The sequence below is a fragment of the Oryza sativa genome, chromosome 1 (assembly GCF_034140825.1).
Source record: "Oryza sativa Japonica Group chromosome 1, ASM3414082v1".
Taxonomy (NCBI): Eukaryota; Viridiplantae; Streptophyta; class Magnoliopsida; order Poales; family Poaceae; genus Oryza; species Oryza sativa.
This window is the reverse complement of record NC_089035.1, coordinates 14,652,816-14,673,887: the sequence shown is the minus strand read 5'-3', so window position 1 is coordinate 14,673,887 and position 21,072 is coordinate 14,652,816. Positions and strand designations below refer to the sequence as shown.

General features: G+C 42.9%; 3 protein-coding genes and 2 long non-coding RNA genes across 5 annotated transcripts; 4 read left to right on the top strand and 1 right to left on the bottom strand.

Annotated features, from left to right (window-relative positions):
• The first annotated feature begins 220 nt into the window (after positions 1-220).
• On the top strand, positions 221-6,654 carry LOC4326027 (respiratory burst oxidase homolog protein B-like). Its single transcript, NM_001401571.1, has 13 exons — positions 221-539; positions 1,486-2,090; positions 2,188-2,347; positions 2,578-2,626; positions 2,720-2,833; positions 2,907-3,341; positions 4,356-4,742; positions 4,851-4,943; positions 5,124-5,239; positions 5,332-5,434; positions 5,613-5,692; positions 5,828-6,339; positions 6,423-6,654. The coding sequence occupies exons 2-13, from the start codon at positions 1,532-1,534 to the stop codon at positions 6,530-6,532; spliced, it is 2,718 nt and encodes a 905-aa protein (NP_001388500.1). The 5' UTR covers positions 221-539; positions 1,486-1,531; the 3' UTR covers positions 6,533-6,654.
• On the bottom strand, positions 3,450-11,968 carry LOC136356567 (uncharacterized). Its single transcript, XR_010741491.1, has 2 exons — positions 11,846-11,968; positions 3,450-3,780 (listed from the first exon to the last, which is right to left on the bottom strand). It is a non-coding gene; the product is annotated as an uncharacterized lncRNA (long non-coding RNA).
• Positions 9,048-14,032, top strand: LOC112936100 (putative disease resistance protein RGA4). Its single transcript, XM_026025437.2, has 2 exons — positions 9,048-9,187; positions 11,021-14,032. Exon 2 carries the CDS (start codon positions 11,030-11,032, stop codon positions 13,532-13,534), a length of 2,505 nt encoding a protein of 834 aa, XP_025881222.1. The 5' UTR covers positions 9,048-9,187; positions 11,021-11,029; the 3' UTR covers positions 13,535-14,032.
• Positions 13,582-16,166, top strand: LOC4326026 (disease resistance protein RGA2). The gene is made up of 4 exons (XM_026021170.2): positions 13,582-13,864; positions 14,029-14,652; positions 15,519-15,624; positions 15,731-16,166. Exons 1-3 carry the CDS (start codon positions 13,582-13,584, stop codon positions 15,578-15,580), a joined length of 969 nt encoding a protein of 322 aa, XP_025876955.1. The 3' UTR covers positions 15,581-15,624; positions 15,731-16,166.
• Positions 16,167-16,398: 232 nt separating this feature from the next.
• On the top strand, positions 16,399-19,465 carry LOC136351273 (uncharacterized). The gene is made up of 4 exons (XR_010741485.1): positions 16,399-16,636; positions 16,744-16,928; positions 18,547-18,795; positions 18,931-19,465. It is a non-coding gene; the product is annotated as an uncharacterized lncRNA (long non-coding RNA).
• Positions 19,466-21,072: the final 1,607 nt, after the last annotated feature.

Here is a 21,072-nt window from a genome sequence, read left to right as displayed (position 1 = left end):
ACCTTTCGCCGGTAGCGTCAGTCAAGCTGTCCAAACACCGTATAGTACAGGTATAGAGCTGCACTGCAGGACGGGCTGCACGTTGCTACTACCAGCAGTAGCGCCTGCTAGTTTTGTTGCCTTGTGAAGAAGCCACTGCTATCCCAGTGTCATCTTGTGCAAGGCCATCACTGTATGTACTGATATATATAGTACTCCTCCTCCTGCTGCCGCCACTACTACTACCATTGCCAAGCCAGGCCAGGCCAGACCGGCCATCTGCATTGCATTTGCTCTCTCTCTCTCTCTCTCTCTCTCGGCACCACGGACACTCGTACAGCTGCCGCCTGCCGGAGGGTTGGTGGTGTGTTTCAGGTTCCAGAAAAATCCTCCAGCTTTTTGTGGTCGCTTGAGGAGCTGAGCTGTGTGAGCCTTGCAAGGTTTGCATCAACAAGCTTGGGGGTTTTTCCTATCTTGTTGTTCTGAGGGAATTCAAGAAATGCTCCAAATGGTCTGAATTCGTAGGTTTATTTGGGCTGGAATCTCTCAGAGGGTTTAAGGTACCGTTCCTTTCGTCACTTCCCCCAAAGTTTTAGCCTGCAAAGTTTGTTCTTCTTCTTCTTCTTCTTCTTCTTCTTCTTCTTCTTCTTTTTTCCCTCTTGCTCTGTGTCTGATTCTTCCTTTCCCTTTTCGTTTTGTTTCTCCACTTGTGAATAAGCTTTTGTTTTTTTTACATTCAGTAGTACCCACTCACTAGTAGAAATGTTCCTCTGTTTCTTCTCCACTACTGTTGGACATGTTTGCTTGCTGTTTGTGGGTTGTGGCACCAAGAAACGGATGGTTGATTGAGGGGGTGGGTGTTGGTGTGTTCCTGCATTTTCTTGGAAGCAGCAGCTTCCAGATCTGAGATGGCAGAGGTATTTTGCGGCTCATGGTTTGAGTTCCATTTCGAGTGAATTCGTTCATTCCTTCCTTCAGTTTCTTGGTTTATTTTTGAGGGGTAGTTTCTTGGTTTATCTTGGGGCAGTTTTAAAGTTTTCCCCTCTTTTATTAGCTAATGCTGCTGAAGCTGTACATCCCTGGAGGCTATCTTCTCCATATTTAATGGATTGGTAGTATCTTAGATTCCTAGTTTATTGGATTTTCTCTCTCCCGAATTTTGGGTTTTGGAATAGATGTTCTGGATCTCATAGACTTCAAGAGAGGCAGTTCTGCTATTTAAATTGCTATTTCTTTCTTCAGTTATATATTTTTTTCTGTACCTAGACTGCAGATAATTTTGGTCTGAGTGTCTCTTAAAAAAAAGGAGATAATTTTGGTCTGAATGAACAGTGAAGTGTTTTATTTCACTGATTTTTGTCCGTATCACTATATTAGTAGTTATTTTCATTTTTGCCCAGACTTCACCTTTTTCTTTTTTGTTGTTGTGCTAAAAGACCAAATTATCACTTTCAATCACTGAAGTTCATCTTTCCTTGGTTGCTAACTAAATTATCCGTTGATCAGAGGAAAAAGGAAAGAGGAGAAATTGTAAGGACAAGTAGAGAAGAACATGGCTGACCTGGAAGCAGGCATGGTTGCTGCTGCCACAGACCAGGGCAATTCAACAAGGTCACAAGATGACGCAGCCACACTGATCCCGAACAGTGGCAATCTGGGCTCGAGCAACAGGAGCACCAAGACGGCCAGGTTCAAGGACGACGACGAGCTGGTCGAGATCACCCTCGACGTGCAGCGCGATTCGGTGGCAATCCAAGAAGTGAGAGGGGTGGATGAGGGTGGCTCCGGGCACGGTACCGGGTTCGACGGCCTGCCACTGGTGTCACCCTCGTCGAAGAGCGGAAAGCTGACGTCAAAGCTCAGGCAGGTGACCAATGGGCTCAAGATGAAGAGCTCCAGCAGGAAGGCGCCATCCCCGCAGGCGCAGCAGTCTGCGAAGAGGGTGAGGAAGAGGCTGGACAGGACCAAGAGCAGCGCCGCCGTGGCGCTCAAAGGATTGCAGTTTGTGACTGCAAAGGTTGGCAATGACGGCTGGGCCGCGGTGGAGAAGCGGTTCAATCAGCTGCAGGTGGATGGTGTGCTGCTCCGTTCAAGATTTGGGAAATGCATTGGTAAATTTTTTTTTTCAGAAGTTGAGCTGAATTTGAATTGTTCATACATCTGTTAGGAGAAATGGTGTTTATTCCATTATTTGGATTGATTGTGCAGGAATGGATGGGTCCGACGAGTTTGCGGTGCAAATGTTCGATTCTCTGGCGAGGAAGAGAGGGATAGTGAAGCAGGTGCTCACTAAGGACGAGCTCAAAGATTTCTATGAGCAATTGACTGATCAGGGGTTTGACAATCGTCTTCGGACATTCTTTGACATGTTAGTACTCTCTGAAAACACTTCTAGTGTTGTCATGTTTCCTTTCTGTACTATTATAGGCATAAATATATTTCATGTGGTTAATTTGCCAAATCAAATTTCCACCACAGAGTAGCTCAATATCTTGCATAGAATTCAAGCAAGTGAGCGACAAGCTTTTCATGCTTCTGTTTTGCTAACTGCTAAGCTATTCATTGTAGCACTTAACAATGTTCATTCTTGTTGTGCAGGGTTGACAAGAACGCTGATGGAAGGCTCACAGCAGAAGAGGTTAAGGAGGTAAGTCAGAAAACACAAAACCGAAAAAAAATATAACAATTTCTATATGTTCTGTGTTTAAATGGTATTAAATGGATGATTATGCTTTTGCAGATTATTGCCCTTAGTGCATCAGCAAACAAACTTTCCAAGATCAAGGAGCGAGCTGATGAGTACACAGCACTCATTATGGAAGAGCTTGACCCTACAAACTTGGGATACATCGAGGTTTGTCCAATTCCAAGCATCAAAGTAATATTGTGCACAACCTATGACCTAACCGCATTAATAATTTTGACAGATGGAGGACTTGGAAGCACTATTGCTTCAGTCACCATCTGAAGCTGCTGCAAGATCAACAACGACGCACAGCTCCAAACTTAGCAAAGCTCTTAGCATGAAGCTTGCGTCTAACAAAGAAATGAGCCCAGTTCGTCATTACTGGCAGCAGTTCATGTACTTCCTTGAAGAGAATTGGAAGCGCAGTTGGGTTATGACTCTGTGGATCTCAATCTGCATTGCCCTTTTCATTTGGAAGTTCATTCAGTACCGTAATCGAGCCGTATTCGGCATCATGGGTTATTGTGTGACCACTGCAAAGGGTGCTGCAGAGACCCTCAAATTCAACATGGCTTTGGTCCTACTTCCTGTCTGCAGAAATACAATCACATGGATTCGGTCAAAGACACAGGTTGGAGCTGTTGTACCCTTCAACGACAATATAAACTTTCATAAGGTAAAATTATGTTGATTCAATCAATATTGAACTGATGGATTTTACCGTGTTGTGAATATCATCCAGTCCATTTTGCGTAGTGCTTTCCATAATCAAGTAAAGTCAATATTTTTTTAAGATAATGGAAGCTTTATTGAACTCAGCCAATGACATCAAGATGATAGAACTGTACTAAGAACACTCTCGACCTCTGCATAACTAAGATGCACACAGTCAAAACACACCAACACTAGAATTTTTTTTAAAGAAAAAACTAAACAAAAGATAGGAGGGATTAAGGGCCATCAATCCATAGACTAGATCGCCACCCACGCTCCTAAGTAAAAAAACCCCCTCGCTACCTGCTCCAATTGTGACATGCCACAGCAATAAAATTATGCAGACCCGACTTCCGAAGAATATCCCAAGAACGGAGCCAATGAGTAATCAAAGAGATAACCTGGAAAGGAGAGTCAATCTTTATGTTATCAAAAACCACATCATTACTGCCTAGCCACAATGACCAGCATATAGCAGCCGCTCCTAATAGGACTAAAGGTCTCAAATATTTAGATAAACACGAAAGCAAACTCGCAAACATATGTGAAACACTATGGGGGCAGACATAGGTTTGAAACTATTTGGATTAAAGACCAAATAGAATGAGCAAGACGACATTGGAAGAGTAAATGTTTAATCATCTCTTCTTTATGACAAAAGCAGCATATCTTGCTACCTTGCTAATTACACTTGGCAAGATTATCCTTTGTTAGTACTACACGTCTACACCACGGCGTAAGCACCAAAGAAAGATCTTGACTTTTAGAGGACCCTTTAAATTCTAAAGTCGTTTATTTAGTAACATATGAGTAACACATTAAACCTGTTCATCTGGTACATTTTTTCAATAATGGAAATTAGCATATCCTCTACATCAAAAAATGTGTCCGGCCATATAGTTGAGAACTAGGCAAAAAAATATGAGTTGTGAGACTAATATCGACTTTACATAATCTATGATTTACTACTGTGCAGGTCATAGCCGCAGGTGTTGCAGTTGGTGTTGCTTTGCATGCAGGTGCTCATCTGACATGTGATTTTCCCCGGCTGCTCCATGCGAGTGATGCACAATATGAACTAATGAAGCCCTTCTTTGGGGAGAAGAGGCCACCAAATTACTGGTGGTTTGTAAAGGGAACTGAAGGCTGGACAGGTGTGGTCATGGTGGTGCTCATGGCAATAGCATTTACATTAGCCCAACCATGGTTCCGACGTAACAAGCTCAAGGACTCCAATCCCCTCAAAAAAATGACTGGCTTCAATGCCTTCTGGTTTACCCACCACCTGTTTGTCATTGTGTACACTTTGCTCTTTGTCCATGGAACGTGCTTGTATCTAAGCAGGAAATGGTACAAGAAGACGGTAAAAGTCTATACCCTGAACACACAAGAAATCCCAATGATCATAGTTGGTACCTTCTTTGTGAGGAGATCATAACTGATACTTATGGTTCATTTTTATCATTTTCAGACATGGATGTACCTCGCTGTTCCTGTTGTCCTGTATGTAAGTGAGCGTATTCTTCGGTTGTTTAGGAGCCATGATGCAGTTGGGATTCAGAAGGTACCATCAATCAAATCTCTTTCCTCAACTTACATATTACTACTATCCATCGCCATCCACATCTTTCCTTTTTTTATGTTGTATTTTATTTAAAGGGTTTGAACTGAAACTAGCCTTGGAATGTCTGGAAGCTCTGAATCCGTCTTTTTTTTTTGGGTTTAACATCTCTGCTTTCAACAGGTTGCAGTGTATCCCGGGAATGTATTGGCTCTTTATATGTCGAAGCCACCTGGTTTCAGATACCGTAGTGGGCAGTACATCTTCATAAAATGCACTGCTGTGTCTCCATATGAATGGTGCTGGTCTTACACATTTTATGGAAAGAAAATGTATTATTTTGAAATAAAGTCCGCAGATAACTAAAAGAGCAATACTTTGTCTGTTACAGGCATCCATTTTCCATAACATCAGCACCTGGAGATGATTATCTTAGTGTTCATATTCGCACAAGGGGTGATTGGACTTCACGGCTTAGAACTGTTTTCTCTGAGGTAATTGAACCAACTGCCTTTTATTTTTTTTGCTTTGTTCTATAGATAAACTCCTAAGAAACATGACTTACGAACTTTGTAAGCACCTGAATTGCATTGTCTTTCATTTGTCATATCCAATTTATCTGCTTGATGGATTCAATCGACAACAAGTATGATAACAAAATCTTTGAACCAGGCATGCCGACCCCCCACTGAGGGAGAAAGTGGACTACTTAGAGCTGACCTTTCCAAGGGAATAACGGACGAAAAAGCAAGGTGCAAAGGACTTCATTTGATTTGTTTGCGAAAAGCAGAAATGCATTATATATCTTGCTTCATCTCATGGTAGGACTTTCCGTTATCTAAAGAAAAATCTTCCGTCTAACGATAATTCTGCTTTACATGCACTAGATTCCCAAAACTTTTGGTCGATGGACCGTATGGTGCACCGGCACAAGATTACCGTGAATACGATGTGCTACTTCTCATCGGGCTGGGCATCGGAGCCACCCCTTTGATTAGCATTGTGAAGGACGTGCTTAACCACATTCAAGGTGAGGGATCAGTTGGAACCACGGAGCCGGAGAGCAGCAGCAAGGCGAAGAAGAAACCTTTCATGACGAAGAGAGCCTACTTCTACTGGGTGACGAGAGAGGAGGGCTCGTTTGAGTGGTTCAGAGGCGTCATGAACGAGGTGTCTGAGAAGGACAAGGATGGAGTCATTGAGCTCCATAACCACTGCTCAAGCGTGTACCAGGAAGGCGATGCTCGTTCTGCTCTCATTGTCATGCTCCAAGAACTTCAGCATGCGAAGAAGGGCGTCGATATCTTGTCGGGAACTAGTGTGAAGACCCATTTCGCACGACCTAATTGGCGAAGCGTCTTCAAGAAGGTTGCGGTCAGCCATGAGAACCAGCGCGTCGGTATGTTCTTCTTCCTGTCCTTTCAAATCCAGTAGTAGGAATGTCCATGATCCATTGCATATTAACCCTGTATATTTCTTCAGGTGTGTTCTACTGTGGTGAGCCTGTGCTGGTTCCCCAACTAAGGCAGTTGTCAGCAGATTTCACCCACAAGACAAACACAAGATTTGATTTCCACAAGGAGAACTTCTAATGGTACAAATTGAGAAATACCCGTGTATGGTTTTGTATGTAGTTCTTTATCATGTGAATTATATGGTTTCTAATATATATAAAGTTGGACAAAATAAATGAAATGATGGAAGCTATTTTGTTTTTTAAGATGTCAAAAGTCTGCAATATCTTTTTACAAGAGTGCTGTCTATTCATGTATACACCTAGTGGAAGAAGCTGTGCTTCATGTTGTAGCTTACATAGATGAAGGGAAGTTCTCTTTGTTGTGACCAAAGGATGCCTAGAATCATGTAACATTGTGATGTTCCCTTTCATAGTGATGAGCTTTTAACTTTACAGCTTCAGTATTGTCATGTCTGATATCTTGCATACAGTGGGTATTTATCGACCAACACACTAGTAAATATATTTTTATTATGAAAACAGAACAGTTTCGTAAAATTTTAAAAGAATATCATTTTGTAAATAGCACTTATGGTATGTAAACTTGGATGGTGAGTGTAAATAGATACAATAACTTGTAAATTGCTCCGTTCGATACAAAGGCTGTGTGCTTTCATATACTAGCACAATTAGATCACGGTTTGATTTGTTTACGGAAAAAACCCATGTGTATCCTATCAGACTTCAGACTCCCGACGTCGTCTGGCACCAGATAGTCGAAGAGGCGAAAACCTGCAATTATGAAATTGTGCCAACCGTGGCTGAACCGTGCTAGAATAGAAGCCAACGAGGCACCCACATCAGACCATTTTGTGATTTTGATTGTGTGGATTGTTTTAGCCAGTTCACACGTGCTAAGCAAATCTCTGTATCGGAAAAAAAAAACGATTTAAAAGTTATTGTATCCATTTACGCACATAATACAGGTTCATTTACCTAAAGTTGGCCCCACAAAGTTGTGGTAACACAAGGACCCACATGTCAGTTGCACACACAAATAATAAAAAATGGTGGGCCCATGTGGACCCACATGTCATCCTCACTACCCCTTCTCTCTATTCTCTCTTCCCCCTCCTCTTTCTCTCTGGCGGAGTGAGCGGCGGCTGGAGCGGGATAGAGCGGCTGACAGCCAGAGCGGCGTAGCTCTACTCGGCCGCACGGTTGAGCAGCACGAGCGCCTCCTACGCGCACAGCGGCTTTGACGTCATCGTCGCCATCGAATCCTCTTATCCTCCGCTCGTGTCTCCTCTCCTGCCCGGCTCCGCCGCTCCTCTCCCAGCCCGGTAAGGTCGACAGCCGCGATGACATCGGCTCGCCCCCACTCCGCACCTCTACTCCGTCGGCGGCTTGCCGCCGCTCCGCCCCTCCGGCCTGCTCGAGCGGTCGCCGGCGAGTGCGATAGATGTGGCGGGTGCGACAACGGTTGACAACGACGGTCTGTTATGCTCCGCCGGCCTGCTCCGGCCGCCGCCGCTCCGCGCCCTCTGCTCTGCACCACTCCGCCCCTTTGCTCCGTCCGCCACCACCCCTTCGCCCTTTGTTCTGCACCACTCCGCCCCTTTGCTCCGTCCGTTGCCGCCCCGCCTTGCCCGTCACCCACTCTGGCCACCCCGCTTCACCCCTCTGCTCTGCCACCACTTCGCCCCGTTGTCGCCTGCTCCGACCGCCGCCCACCCACTCCGGCGGCTAGAGAGAGAGAAGAAGGAGAGAGGGGATAGAGAGAAGAGGGCAGTGAGGATGACGTGCGGGTCCACATGGGCCCACCATTTTTTATTATTTGTGTGTGCAACTGACATGTGTGTCCTACATATTTTATTATTTTTTGCGGATCTAATTGCCATATAAGCGTCACGTCAATGACACGTTGGATAAAGACCTAGTCAAAAAGAGCCAAGTAGGCGTCACCTCAGCTAAACCGGACATAATACTGCCGAGGGACCTCATTTAAATGGTTTCGTAAGTTGGGGACCCATCGTACCCGATTTTGCGACCAAGGAACGAAAATCGGACTGGGCGACAACTAGAGGGACCCAAAGTGAACTTATTCCAATTTGAGTAGGGGTGGAAAACTATTGCACCTCGCAGAACCAACTTCTGGGCCTCCATCCAAGTTGCCTTCCCACCCCATTGCCTAGTGTCAAGTGTGAACCCATGAAACCTCTTGTTGTCCGTTCGCGGCTGCGGCACTGCCGGCGCCGGCGGCCTGCGGCCTGCGGCGGCGAGGGGAGCCAGCCAACCGGGCCATGAGCAGTATCCGGCAAGAGCTGTTTGGCGAGCCCTGGGAGGAGGGAGGAGGTTCATGAGGGCTAGCTATCGAACATCTGGTGGCGCCGCGCGTGGCGGCCTAACCTGCATCGTGTATTCGGGTGGTGGTAGTTCGACGACACGGCAGACCACGAGTATGTCCTCTTCATGACGAGGGATTGAGAAATATGGGGATGGACTGTTCGTCTGTTCCCGCTTTTGCCGCGCGTGTGTTACTACGGCGAGGCGAGATGCGAACAGCTCAGGGACTGCCTGAATGGTGTTCGACGGAATGGGTGAACGTGGACGTGGGTGTGAACTCTTATCCAGGAGATGCGAGCAGCTTGACTGAAGGATCCATCCCGAAGGATGCGCGAGGAGGAGGGAAATGTATTACGGCGGCTTCGTCTTGTCGATGTTTTTCGTGGAGGCTCTAGAAGAGACTTGATGGATTGCATCTGTGGACCATTGAGCGGAGCCGTAACAGGTACTTTATTTCCATCGTTTTGAACTTGTATGCCTATATATTTGCTTGCCATTCGTTGAAAATTCCTCTCTTTCAATCTGTGGTAATTACTAGTACTGAAGATGCTAGATGCTTTGATATGCAGATATGTAGTGCATAGTGATAGAAGGCTTGCTCATGTTTGTTATGTCATAGAGATCCTACATTTAGTTTTGGTACGCCTGTAGACATTGGGAGCATAAGGGAAAGAGGCAAAAGAAGTAGAAGAAAATTTCAAACTAAATTGGTTCTGCTTCTTCTTACTCTAGCAAGCGAAGTTGCCGAAACCTTGTTTGTGCTAAACAAGGAACTGAATGGCTGCATGATGGGCTGTTTTAGTTTATTAGGATTGGACAGACAGTCCACGAATCACTGTCTGTTAGAGTTGCATGTTCCCTTGTCGGCCCTCAAATAAAATGGAGTAGATCAGCCAATTCTTGTCAATTGCACATAACTGCGAGTTAAGTCACTGGTCCAATAGGTTGACCCAGCCTAGCTTCTGGCACACTCTTCCTCCAATGCGGCAATTCCCATTTCTTTGGTTTTGCCTCTTTGGAGTTCACTCACATTGCAAGACAATCATACTGTGCTTCTTACACCCTACACTTAAGATTATGTTTCTTTCGTGGTTTTCCCCACATATTAGATTATAGCAGTAACAGACAACATTTTGTTTTTATTAGTTTGTGTTGGCATGCCTGGGAAGTGGTATCCATTGCTTATGTTTATTATCTTTATCATGCTTTATACCTCTCTCTCAAATAGGCTCCTTATGCTTGGTTTGAGTGTTTTGGTTATGTAACCCCACTTGCTTATTTCTGCCCAAGTGATTAATGAGGCTGTACTATGCTATATGTATGTATGATGACTGCAATAGCTATATCGAGCTCACAGATTAAGTTGATGAACCTGAGTCCAACAGATAGCAAAAAAACACTGAATCGTTTGCTGCCCTGTTCCCTAAAAGTGTAAGTTGATAATAATCAGATCAACATATTAAATAGTTTGATTCTTTGAAGAGAAGAAGGGAAGTCGATTTTGATGACATCTATATCTAATAATAGTGTTGTCATTGGAAAATAACCTAGTAAAGAAATGAATGACTTCTTCATCTGTTGTGCATTTTAACAAATTTGAAGAACTAGTATTATGCCACCCACCCACCCCCCTCCCCAAACAACACCCCACCCCACCCCAGCGGGTTGGGTCCATGATGAATTGACACAGTTGATTCTTGCAAGTGGATGTTTGGTAATCTCACCCTGCACATGCTCTCAAACGGCTAATCAAGGAAAAACATTTGGTTAATTTGCATACTAACATTTGTAACATGAAAAAAGAAATCACGTGTGTCCATCTGCACAGCTGCAAACGCGCTAGAAAGCTTAGCTCATTTGTCTGCTAATATCTATCTACTCGAATAGTCCAAAGTAATGCCTAGCCCTGAACTGTTGCAACGTTGGTTTGCTAGCTTTTCATTTGTTTTACAGATCAAGTTGTACAAAGAACTCTCACAAAAGACAAAGTTGTACCACAAAGGAATCTTTCAAAGAAAAAGTTGTACTAATTAAGGAATCTCGCAAAAGAACAGGTTGTACCTAGATCGGAATGGTGACCAGCCATTTCTACTACAACAATTTTATATTGCAGTAATGGGTGCAAACCAAACAAACGCATCTAAATATCTAATGGGCTTTCACAAAGCAAATACCAGAATCGTCATCCGTTTTCCTCAGAACAGCAACTCAGAGTCTCAGACCATTCTCGTTTCGCCACCCTGCAGTTGTGTTTCCCTTTGTACTCCTCTGATTTCAGGGTGTTGCAATGGCTGAGCTGGTGACCAGCATGGTGATCGGGCCGCTGGTGTCAATGGTGAAGGAGAAGGCCTCCAGCTACCTTCGGGACAAGTACAAGGTGATGGAAGGCATGGAGGAGCAGCATGAGATCCTCAAGCGCAAGCTGCCAGCTATCCTTGATGTTATCACCGATGCTGAGGAGCAGGCATCCCACCGAGAAGGAGCAAAAGCCTGGCTTGAGGCACTCAAGAAGGTGGCCTATGAGGCTAACGACATCTTCGATGAGTTCAAGTACGAGGCACTCCGCCGTGAAGCCAAGAAGAATGGGCACTATAGAGAACTTGGCATGAATGCGGTAAAACTCTTTCCTACCCATAACCGTATCGTGTTTCGTTATAGGATGGGCAACAAACTTCGCAGGATAGTTCAGTTCATTGAGGTCCTTGTGGCTGAAATGAATGCTTTTGGCTTCAAATATCAGCGGCAAGCATTGGCTTCCAAGCAATGGAGGCAAACAGATTCCATCATTGATTACTCTGAGAAAGATATTGTGGAAAGATCCAGAGCGGCAGAGAAGCAAAAGATTGTGAAAGCATTGCTTGAAAATGATGATATAATGGTGCTTCCAATAGTTGGAATGGGTGGCCTAGGAAAGACTACTTTTGCAAAGCTTATATACAATGAACCAAAAATCCAGGAGAATTTCCAGCTGAAAAGATGGGTGTGTGTATCTGATGAGTTTGATCTTGGTGAAATCGCAAGCAAGATTACCATGACTACAAATGATAAAGATTGTGACAAGGCACTTCAGAAGCTCAAGCAAGAAGTTTGTGGAAAGAGGTACCTCCTGGTGCTTGATGATGTGTGGAATCGTGATGCTGATAAGTGGGCAAAACTGAAGACATGTCTTGTGCAGGGTGGTGCTGGCAGTGCAATACTAACAACAACTCGTCTCACAGAAGTTGCTCGAACTATGGGATCAGTTCAAGCACACAACCTCACAACTTTGGAGAAAAGCTTTCTAAGGGAAATAATCGAAAGAAGAGCATTCAATTTGCAGAAGGAAAAACCCAGTGAGCTTGTTGATATGGTTGACAAATTTGTGGATAGATGTGTTGGCTCTCCTTTAGCTGCAAGAGCTCTAGGTTCTGTACTAAGCAATAGAACCACTCCTGAAGAATGGAGTACTTTATTGAGAAAAAGCGTCATCTGTGATGACGATAGTGAGATCCTACCAATTCTCAAACTTAGCTATGAGGACTTGCCTTCACAAATGAAGCAATGCTTTGCCTTCTGTGCTGTATTTCCAAAAGATTATGAGATTGACGTGGAAATGTTGGTAAAGTTATGGATGGCAAATGACTTCATTCCTTCTAAGGATGGAGTTTGCCTAGAAAAAATTGGCCACAGTATTTTCAATGAGCTGGCTCGAAGGTCATTCTTTCAGGACGTGGAGGAAACCTTAATGTCCAAGTACTCTTTAGAATATAACCTTTGCCGATTTAGGAAGATGTGCAAGATCCATGATCTCATGCATGACATTGCTTTGCATGTCATGAGAGAAGAATGCATCACAGTAACAGGCACGCCTAATTCGACGCGGTTGAAAGATTCTTCTCGCCATCTGTTTTTATCATATGATAGAACAAACACGCTTTTGGATGCTTTTTTCGAGAAAAGAACTCCTCTGCAGACAGTGCTGCTCGATACTATTCGATTAGATAGCTTGCCACCACATTTATTGAAATACAACTCTCTACGAGCATTATACTGCCGTTGTTTTATGGGAACAAATCTAATCCAACCAAAGCATCTACATCATCTAAGGTATCTCAATCTTACTTATAGCCAGAATATGGTAAGACTTCCTGAGGAAATAAGTATATTATATAATCTACAAACGTTGGATCTTTCTGCTTGCTGGCCGCTTCGTTGTCTTCCAAAGAATATGAAGTATATGACTAGCCTCCGACACCTCTACACTCATGGATGTGAACAATTGGAGTGCATGCCTCCAGAACTGAGAAAACTAACTGCACTGCAGACACTTACATATTTTGTTGTGGGTAATGTCTCAGATTCTAGCAATATTGGAGAGCTCCAGAAATTGAAGCTTGGAGGTGAGCTGGATATATGCAACCTAGAAAATTCAAATGAGGAACAAGCAAATGGAGCCAATATCGAAGAAAAGGTGGATCTCACCCATCTGTCTTTCAAATGGAGTAGTGACATAAAAAAGGAACCAGACCATTATGAGAATGTTCTAGGCGCTCTTAGGCCTCCTGCTAAGCTACAATTACTAAAGGTACGGTCCTACAAAGGAGCCAAATTTCCAGCGTGGATGACAGATAACAGTACATTGAGGCACTTAACAGAGCTCCATTTAGTTGATTGCCCATTGTGCATGGAATTTCCTGAATTCTGGCAGCTACATGCCCTTCAAGTTCTGTATCTAATAGGATTGGATAATTTGCAATGCCTATGTAGTGGTGCTAGTAATATCATGGTGGGTCCTCTGCATTTGGAAATTTGAAGAAACTCAAATTGCAAGATTTGAAGAGCTTGAACAGATGGAGCACAATGGAAGGGGATGAGCTGACGTTTCCTCTGCTTGAGGATATTCATGTCAAGAACTGTCCAAAGTTGACGTTTCTCCCTAAAGCACCAATTCTCAGAATACTAAAGCTGGAAGAAAACAGCCCACATCTGTCACAGTCAGTTCTTGTATCTGGATACATGTCTTCACTGTCTCAAATCAAGTTATCCATCTGTGCTGATGAAGCAATATTACTACCAGTAAATGAGGCAGAGGCTTCTGTCACTAAACTGAAGTTATTTGGCTGCAATATGTTGTTTACCACAAGTCAGTCGAGAACAACACTTGGGCTTTGGCAATGTTTCAGAAATCTGGAAAAACTAGAACTTAAATCCTGTGATGTGCTCCTGTTCTGGCCACTGAGAGAATTCCACAGCCTAGAGTCGTTGAAGGAATTAATAGTTAAGTCATGTAATAATCTAAAAGTTAAGCCAGTCGACGGAGAGCCGCACAAGGACAGCTCCTACCACATCTTACCTCGCTACAAATAGAAGATTGCCAAGACTTAACAGAGCTTTTTAATCTCCCCCTATCCCTCAAGTCTATTGACATCGACGGCTGCCCTAAGTTGAAGTCTGTATGGGATGAACAGGAGGATACTGAATTGGGGACAAACACGCAAGACCCATCACCATCAGCAAGGGTGCATAGTCTACCATGCCTAGAAACGTTTTATATAAACGATTTTGATAACTTACCAGGGTTTCGCGATCTCCCGTCATCGCTCCAGTCATTGGCACTGTTTAACTGTCCTAAGGTTCAGTTTCTATCAGGGAAGCTGGATGCACTGACATGTCTAGCTATTTCTGGATGCGAGACTTTGAGGTCCTTGGAATCATGCCTGGGGGACTTGCCGTCGTTGACAACACTCATGATTGAAAGATGCAAAAGCCTAACATCCTTGCCGGATGGTCCTAGAGCTTACTCCTCCTTGGAGAGTCTTGAAATCAAGTACTGCCCAGCTATGAAGTCACTTCCTGGATGCCTCAAGCAACGTCTTGATAGCGTTGAGGAGAAACTCTTGTCACATATGCGCTCCAGCGATCCACGGGAAGGTACTTCCTGGTTTTTCCCTTTTATTTGCAAGCTGTCCCTTGTGTACCAGTGCCCAGACAGGAAATTACAAATCGGAGTACTTCTTAAAGATGAAATATTTTCCCTGCATGTGTTAGTTTATGCATGCATATCCTCGAAAAAAAAGAGAGTAGCATATAGTAATATATGGCATAAAATTTTTAAGCATGAATTGAACAAACTGCTGCAACAGCAAATCCGAGTGCATGGCTACCAAGGGGTTTGCACTTGGCACATCATGAAATTCAGCTTCTTGTTTCCTGCTATAATGCCCAGCTTTAGTCTCGCCACGACAGCAAATCTGGTACACTGCATTCGTACCTGGTATCACATTATTATAGGAAGTATGGGCTATGGTAATCACTCGTCTTACCAGGAGCTGGTACATTGATTTCGAATATCATATATTCAGATTTTAGCTTACAACGGTTGCACAAAGCAAACGTTTAATTTGGTTGTGTGTTAAGCTTTCTTCCTTCTCGCACTTTCTGTGGATTAATTTTTCTCTGTAGTGTTTGAAAGTGAATAGGATGATATGACAGTATCAAACATTTGAGTTGTTTTTGTTTAATACAAATATTACATTTGCCTAAAAGAATAAAAACATTATATGCGTTTGATCTGGCTAATAAGTGTCGAAGCATATGTTACTTGTCATGATTCTCAAATTTCTAAAAAATTTCCTGTGTTATAAAGGTAGGTAGCCTGAGTCTGTAGATAAATAAACTTGATCATTTTCGAGAGTTTACTCATGCACATGCTTATATCCCAAATTTGATCATTTCCAGAATTAATAATTTTGCGGAGTTTAAATAAACAAATAATAATGACATTTGCTATATTTTAGGTGCTAAATTGCTGGAACCAAAATCTTGGAAATATGTCATTCGTCGGAACAGAGATTTGTGATCCAACACTATTGATGAGGCCATGAAGAAGCTTTTTCTATTAAGGTTTGCAAGATTAATTATTACTACTCAACATGACCTATATTATACATTTCCATATGCTACTGGATTCAGTTTAGTTCTGCTTGTTTGATTTCTCTCTGCCTTGCAGGATAGCTCCCTAGCAGAGCTCACCCATTGTTGACTTGGGATTTGAATACATGGGCAATGCATCTTCTAGGTTCTAAGATGGAGCATTTTGTATGGTCAAGTCTATGGCTAAAGCAACTTGGAAACCTCATCTCGGTGAAATTATCTTCTTTTTTCACCATATTGTTGCAGACTTAGCAGCAGCAGTATATATTTTTACATAATGAAAATTTTATTGTTACTCAGTCAAAAATTATTCCGAAGGCACTTTCGGGCTCTGCACCATGACAGTGCACACAGCCAACCCACTCACACATTCCCACGACAGTGCAGCGGTATATATTCTCACCAATTACGCATACTTCGCACGTCCGTGTGAGCACATCTCTATGATTGTAGCTGCTGTATATCCAAATGGGACTTTGGAGTATCTTATAACAAGCTTTTAGTATTGGTTTTTAGGAAAAACTAATCAACACGGATTCTGAATTGTGATATATGCTAGTAATTCATCTGTTTAATTGGACTAGCTAGCTGACATAATACAGGGTCCAAATATTGAAATTGAGATTTCAGCAAGTAGAAATACAGCATAATTAATACAGGTCCAACATGTTACCACTTCTTTCCTCGAATACAATATATACTTACCTATCACTAGAGCTGATAAATCACGTTTCAAACCAAGCAAATATCCTCCCGGAGGCAGCCAAAAAAAAAAAAGACCAGACGAAGCTGTCAAAGAATCGACCAAGGCATGAGCCACCTGAAAACCTAGCTAGCGATATCACACGCCCAAATTTCTTCGGTCCTGAGAGTTCAGAGCCACCGACGACGCATCCAACTGCAAAAACCCCAATTCCATCAGTCTTCGGAGCTGCCATCACCAGCAACCAAGGATGCAATGCACCTAACTGCAAAACCCCAGGTAAGTACCCCCCAATGACCCAGAATTCCCACCGTCTGGTTGCATCTAGAGCTAATTGATAGGGGGCACTAGCGACTGAGGAGAACTCATGTGTGGTCCCTGTGTAGTGGAGAACGCCGGCAAACTGGGATGCGGGTCGGCGACGCCGTCCAGGCATGACCACAACATGCTCGACGGAATGCCCACACGTTTCTAGCCTGACTGCCTGCACCAGCTGCAAACCCGGATAGGATTCAGTGTAATGCATCTGCACCTACTAGCTTCCAATTCGTCAGAGCTAAGCCTGAACAAGGTCAGTTTACTTTTCCTCTCTCTCTCTCTCTATCTCAAACAAAAGTACTTGTCCCTATGCACAGTGTTCTTTATCTATTTGTTGGGAGGAAGTAAAATTTGATTCGGATCGGGCAATATATATCAGATGGACCATTTAGCTGGGCAGAATTTAGTTTGGGACAAGTTTGATCTCGGTACTTTAGACTTTGTTCGTTACTCGGGGTTTTCAACCATTAACTACTAAACGGTGTATTTTTTTTAAAAAAAATATCTATATGAAAGTTGTTTAAAAAAATCATAGTGATCTATTTTTTTTAAAAAAAGGTAATACTTAATTAGGCACGCGTTAATGGTCTGCTCCGTTTTCCGTGCTGGAGGGTAGTGTTCCCAACCATGAGGAAATAACACAGCCTAAGAGGTACTGTATTTTATTGCTAATTTTGATACTACTCAATATCTTATCTGTGTTGAGATATAAAAAAAAGATCATAAATTAACTCTAAACATTGCAGTACTCATGAAGACCGTAAAATACTCTCCTCTTAAAGTAAAGAGTTACTACACGAATTGCAGTACTATATTTGCAACAAGTTAAAGTATGGTGCTGCTTCTTCCAACTATTGGTAAGTGAAATTGCGCAAACCTTGTTTAATCAGCCTGTTTCGCTGACTAGCACATATCTGCACGTTAGTTCCGTGGTCGAATGGGGGTAGATCCAGACTATCAAATGCCCATTTCTTTCATTGTGCTTGTGTGAAAGTAACACGCATAGCAACACAAATCAGACTACATTATGCTTCTAGCTCCATACATTTAAAGTATAGAGAGGACCACTATGCTGAGAACAAAGAAATTTAGCCATGAGAAAAGAGGCCAGTTACAAGTGCTATATTCTGCAGAAGAAACTACCACGCTATTGATGGATTTTGCCCCTTAAAAGGCACCTATACTGATGCTAAACTATTCGTATGTATCCAAAAAAACAATGAAGAAAAAAAGTAGGGGCATCATCCTGTGTGCAAGGAATCCAAGTAGCAGCAGTCAATAAGCAATATCAATTTGGAATTCTGTAGTTTGTTAGATTCTCATATATTTTTAGCTGTGGGTTCTGTTCCTTCATGGACTTCTCCTGATGCAGTGGTTGTTGTCCTTGCTGTGCTCTATTTCTCTCAAGCATGCTATTCGTGTTTGGTTTGATCATTTTATATGTAGGCTGAGTTGCTTGTTTCTGTCCATGTGAGCCGCACATCAGATAGTATGGCGGCCCGCACATATTGTGCGGCTAGCATCGTTATATTGTTTCTCATATAATAGATTAAATATTTTATATTTTAATATTAAAATATAGTACTACTATTAGGAGCGCAGCGTGTTCCTTAGTATTCCGAGCGCCGAACATGTATTAGTCCAGTCATTCTGCTCCTATCGTTATCGGAGTAAACGATTTACTTCGATAATAAAAACAACTTCTCTACTTCCGATCCCACCCCACGTCACGTCATCCTGCTCCCACTATTATCGGAGTAAATGATTTACTTCGATAAAAACAACTTCCCTAATTCCGGTATATATTCTATTTTTCCCGTATCCAACCAACCACTCTCGTCCCCACTTCATTTTTCTTCTCTTTTTTTCAGATCTGGATCGATCCACCATCTCAGCCCACATATAGGTGACACACCATGGAAGAGGACGGCGACACCGTGGCAGGGCGGTTGATGGCGGTGGCCAGTGAGTGATGGCCGATGGCAGTTGAGGTGAAGGCGCTGCTTCGGGCCTCGCTGCCGGACGTTGGGCATCACCTTAACCAGCAAGGAGGTGTTCACCTGGGCCTGGATCAACAACCAGCAGCTGCTCCACATCGGCGACATTGGCAGAACAAGAAAGTAAGGAAATGACACTTTGATTTGCATCTGCATACTCTCCTTTATCTTCAGGCATGAAGCCCCAATTTCTTTTTTGCAAATCAAATTAACGTGTAATCTCCAATATAACTTGATCTGAATTGATGGGCTGCACAGGTCCTACATTTGCACATCGTGCTCCATGTGATTAGTTGCAGAGGATAGGGTGGAGTCCGCTGGGGATGGAGGTTGTTTGCTATTTTTCTTTTACTCGTCGTCTCTATGACATGAACAAGAATGTTTTTGTATTTTTTTCGTGCTTGCTAGATGATGGAGGGCTGTTACTGTGCAACGTCGAGCCCATCTCTATACCACACCGCTACACCCTTCCATGATTCCATCATGGACTACCACTTGCCACCCAGTTGCCCTCTCCATTACCTATCACAAGACACCGGCCAGTTATAGCAAGATCCAGCAAAGCCACCAGGATCCTAGTTTCACAATGGATTTTTGGCTGAATCATCTTTTTTGTTTTCTAGTTTGATTCACCTGTGAGTAATTTTTATCACTTGTGTATGATTGAGCCTGTAATTTTTTCATTCGTACGACTATTTTGTGGTACAGATTAACAATACTCTTAGTATCAGTTTTTACTCTTATACTGTGTATTGAACACATTAGTAAACATATTACTACACGATTGCTACGAGATCATGGGCTATATCGAGAGGAAGGTGGCAATTGTTTTACTCGCAGACCACGAAGTCTAAGTTTTTACTCTTATACTGTGCATTGAACACATCAATAAACTTATTCTTACACAATGGCTACGAGATCATGGGCTATATCGAGAGGAAGGTGGTAATTGTTTTACTCGCAGACCACAAAATCTAAACAATATTTATAACACTGGTAAAAGAACTACTAGCGTTATAAGTTGGTAGTAATTCTTTTACGACCATTTAGGAATGTTGTTGTACGATGTGGGGACATTCATGCAAGTAAATTTGCTACTTTTGAAGGGGGTATTCATGCGAGTAAATTTGTTAGTTTTGAAGGAGCATATGTGGGAGGCTGGGAGTAAATGGACGAGCATATGTGGGAGGCTGGGAGTAAATGGACAACTCCACATAGTAAATTCGTTACTTTTGAAACGTGGGGAGACACTAGAAAAACAGAAAACTCGGAAAGAAAAAGACGGTAAGTATTTTACTAAAAACTGGAGAGAAGGAACGAAAATGGGAAAAATCTGGATTGTTAATATTTTAACATTAGCGTGTGCTTCAGGCAGTGCCATAGACCCAGTGGGTCGAGCAGAATGATTCCTTAGAAGAACCTCATTCTGCCTTTCTGCAACTAACAGGACTGAGATAAGATCAGAGTACTTCGGGTACTTTGAGTTCCTGTATTGCTGTTGCAGCACTATGTTGTTGGGATGAAAGGTAGATAAGGTTTTCTCGATCATCTCAGCGTCAGTGATCTTCAGGCCACATAAACGCAACTGAGAAATGATCCTATGTAGGGCAGAGTTATACGCCGCCACAGACTTGTAGTCTTGGAAGCGTAGGGTGATCCAGTCATGTTGTGCCTGTGGGAGCACAATTGACCCTTGCTGGTCAAAGCGATCCTTCAGGGATTGCCACAATACCAGTGGATCTTTCTCGGTCATATACTCAGACTTCAGGTCTAGGTGGAGATGGTGGCGCAAGAAATGCAATGCCTTTGCTTCCTCGGCCTTCGTAGACTCCACTGTGCCAACTTCGGGCATTACAATAATATAATCGAGACTCATGGAGTCGAGTTTAATCTTAACGTCCAATGCCCAAGTGAGGTAGTTACTACCATCCAAGGCAAGCTCGGCGAATTCCTTCTTTGCTATGTCCGACATGTTCTACAACATCATTTAGTATTTACGACAGGTAAATACAATGTGCAGGGTCGACATGAATTGGTCATGCGTAATCTTCAGGATTACTAGTGTGTGTAATCTTTAGGATTATCACACAGTTTCCCATAGAATCTTTCCTAGCAAATTAACTTAAGTAATCTTCAGGATTACAGATTGCTTGATTAAATATTATTAATCAGGAAATCAATTTCATAACAATAAAATAAATGTTATGAAAGTCATGCAAACAACAAAGTAAGCATGTAAAACAAAATGAAGAGCATACATGGGCACTTCATGCATATTGTGCAGACTGTAAAAAGTAAGATAAACCATATTGTACTTCCCCACTATGAGCCCACGCTTCATGGCGACAGAGCCGACCTTAGCGGCATCAAGGGCCCATATGGGTGATGTCCATAAAACAA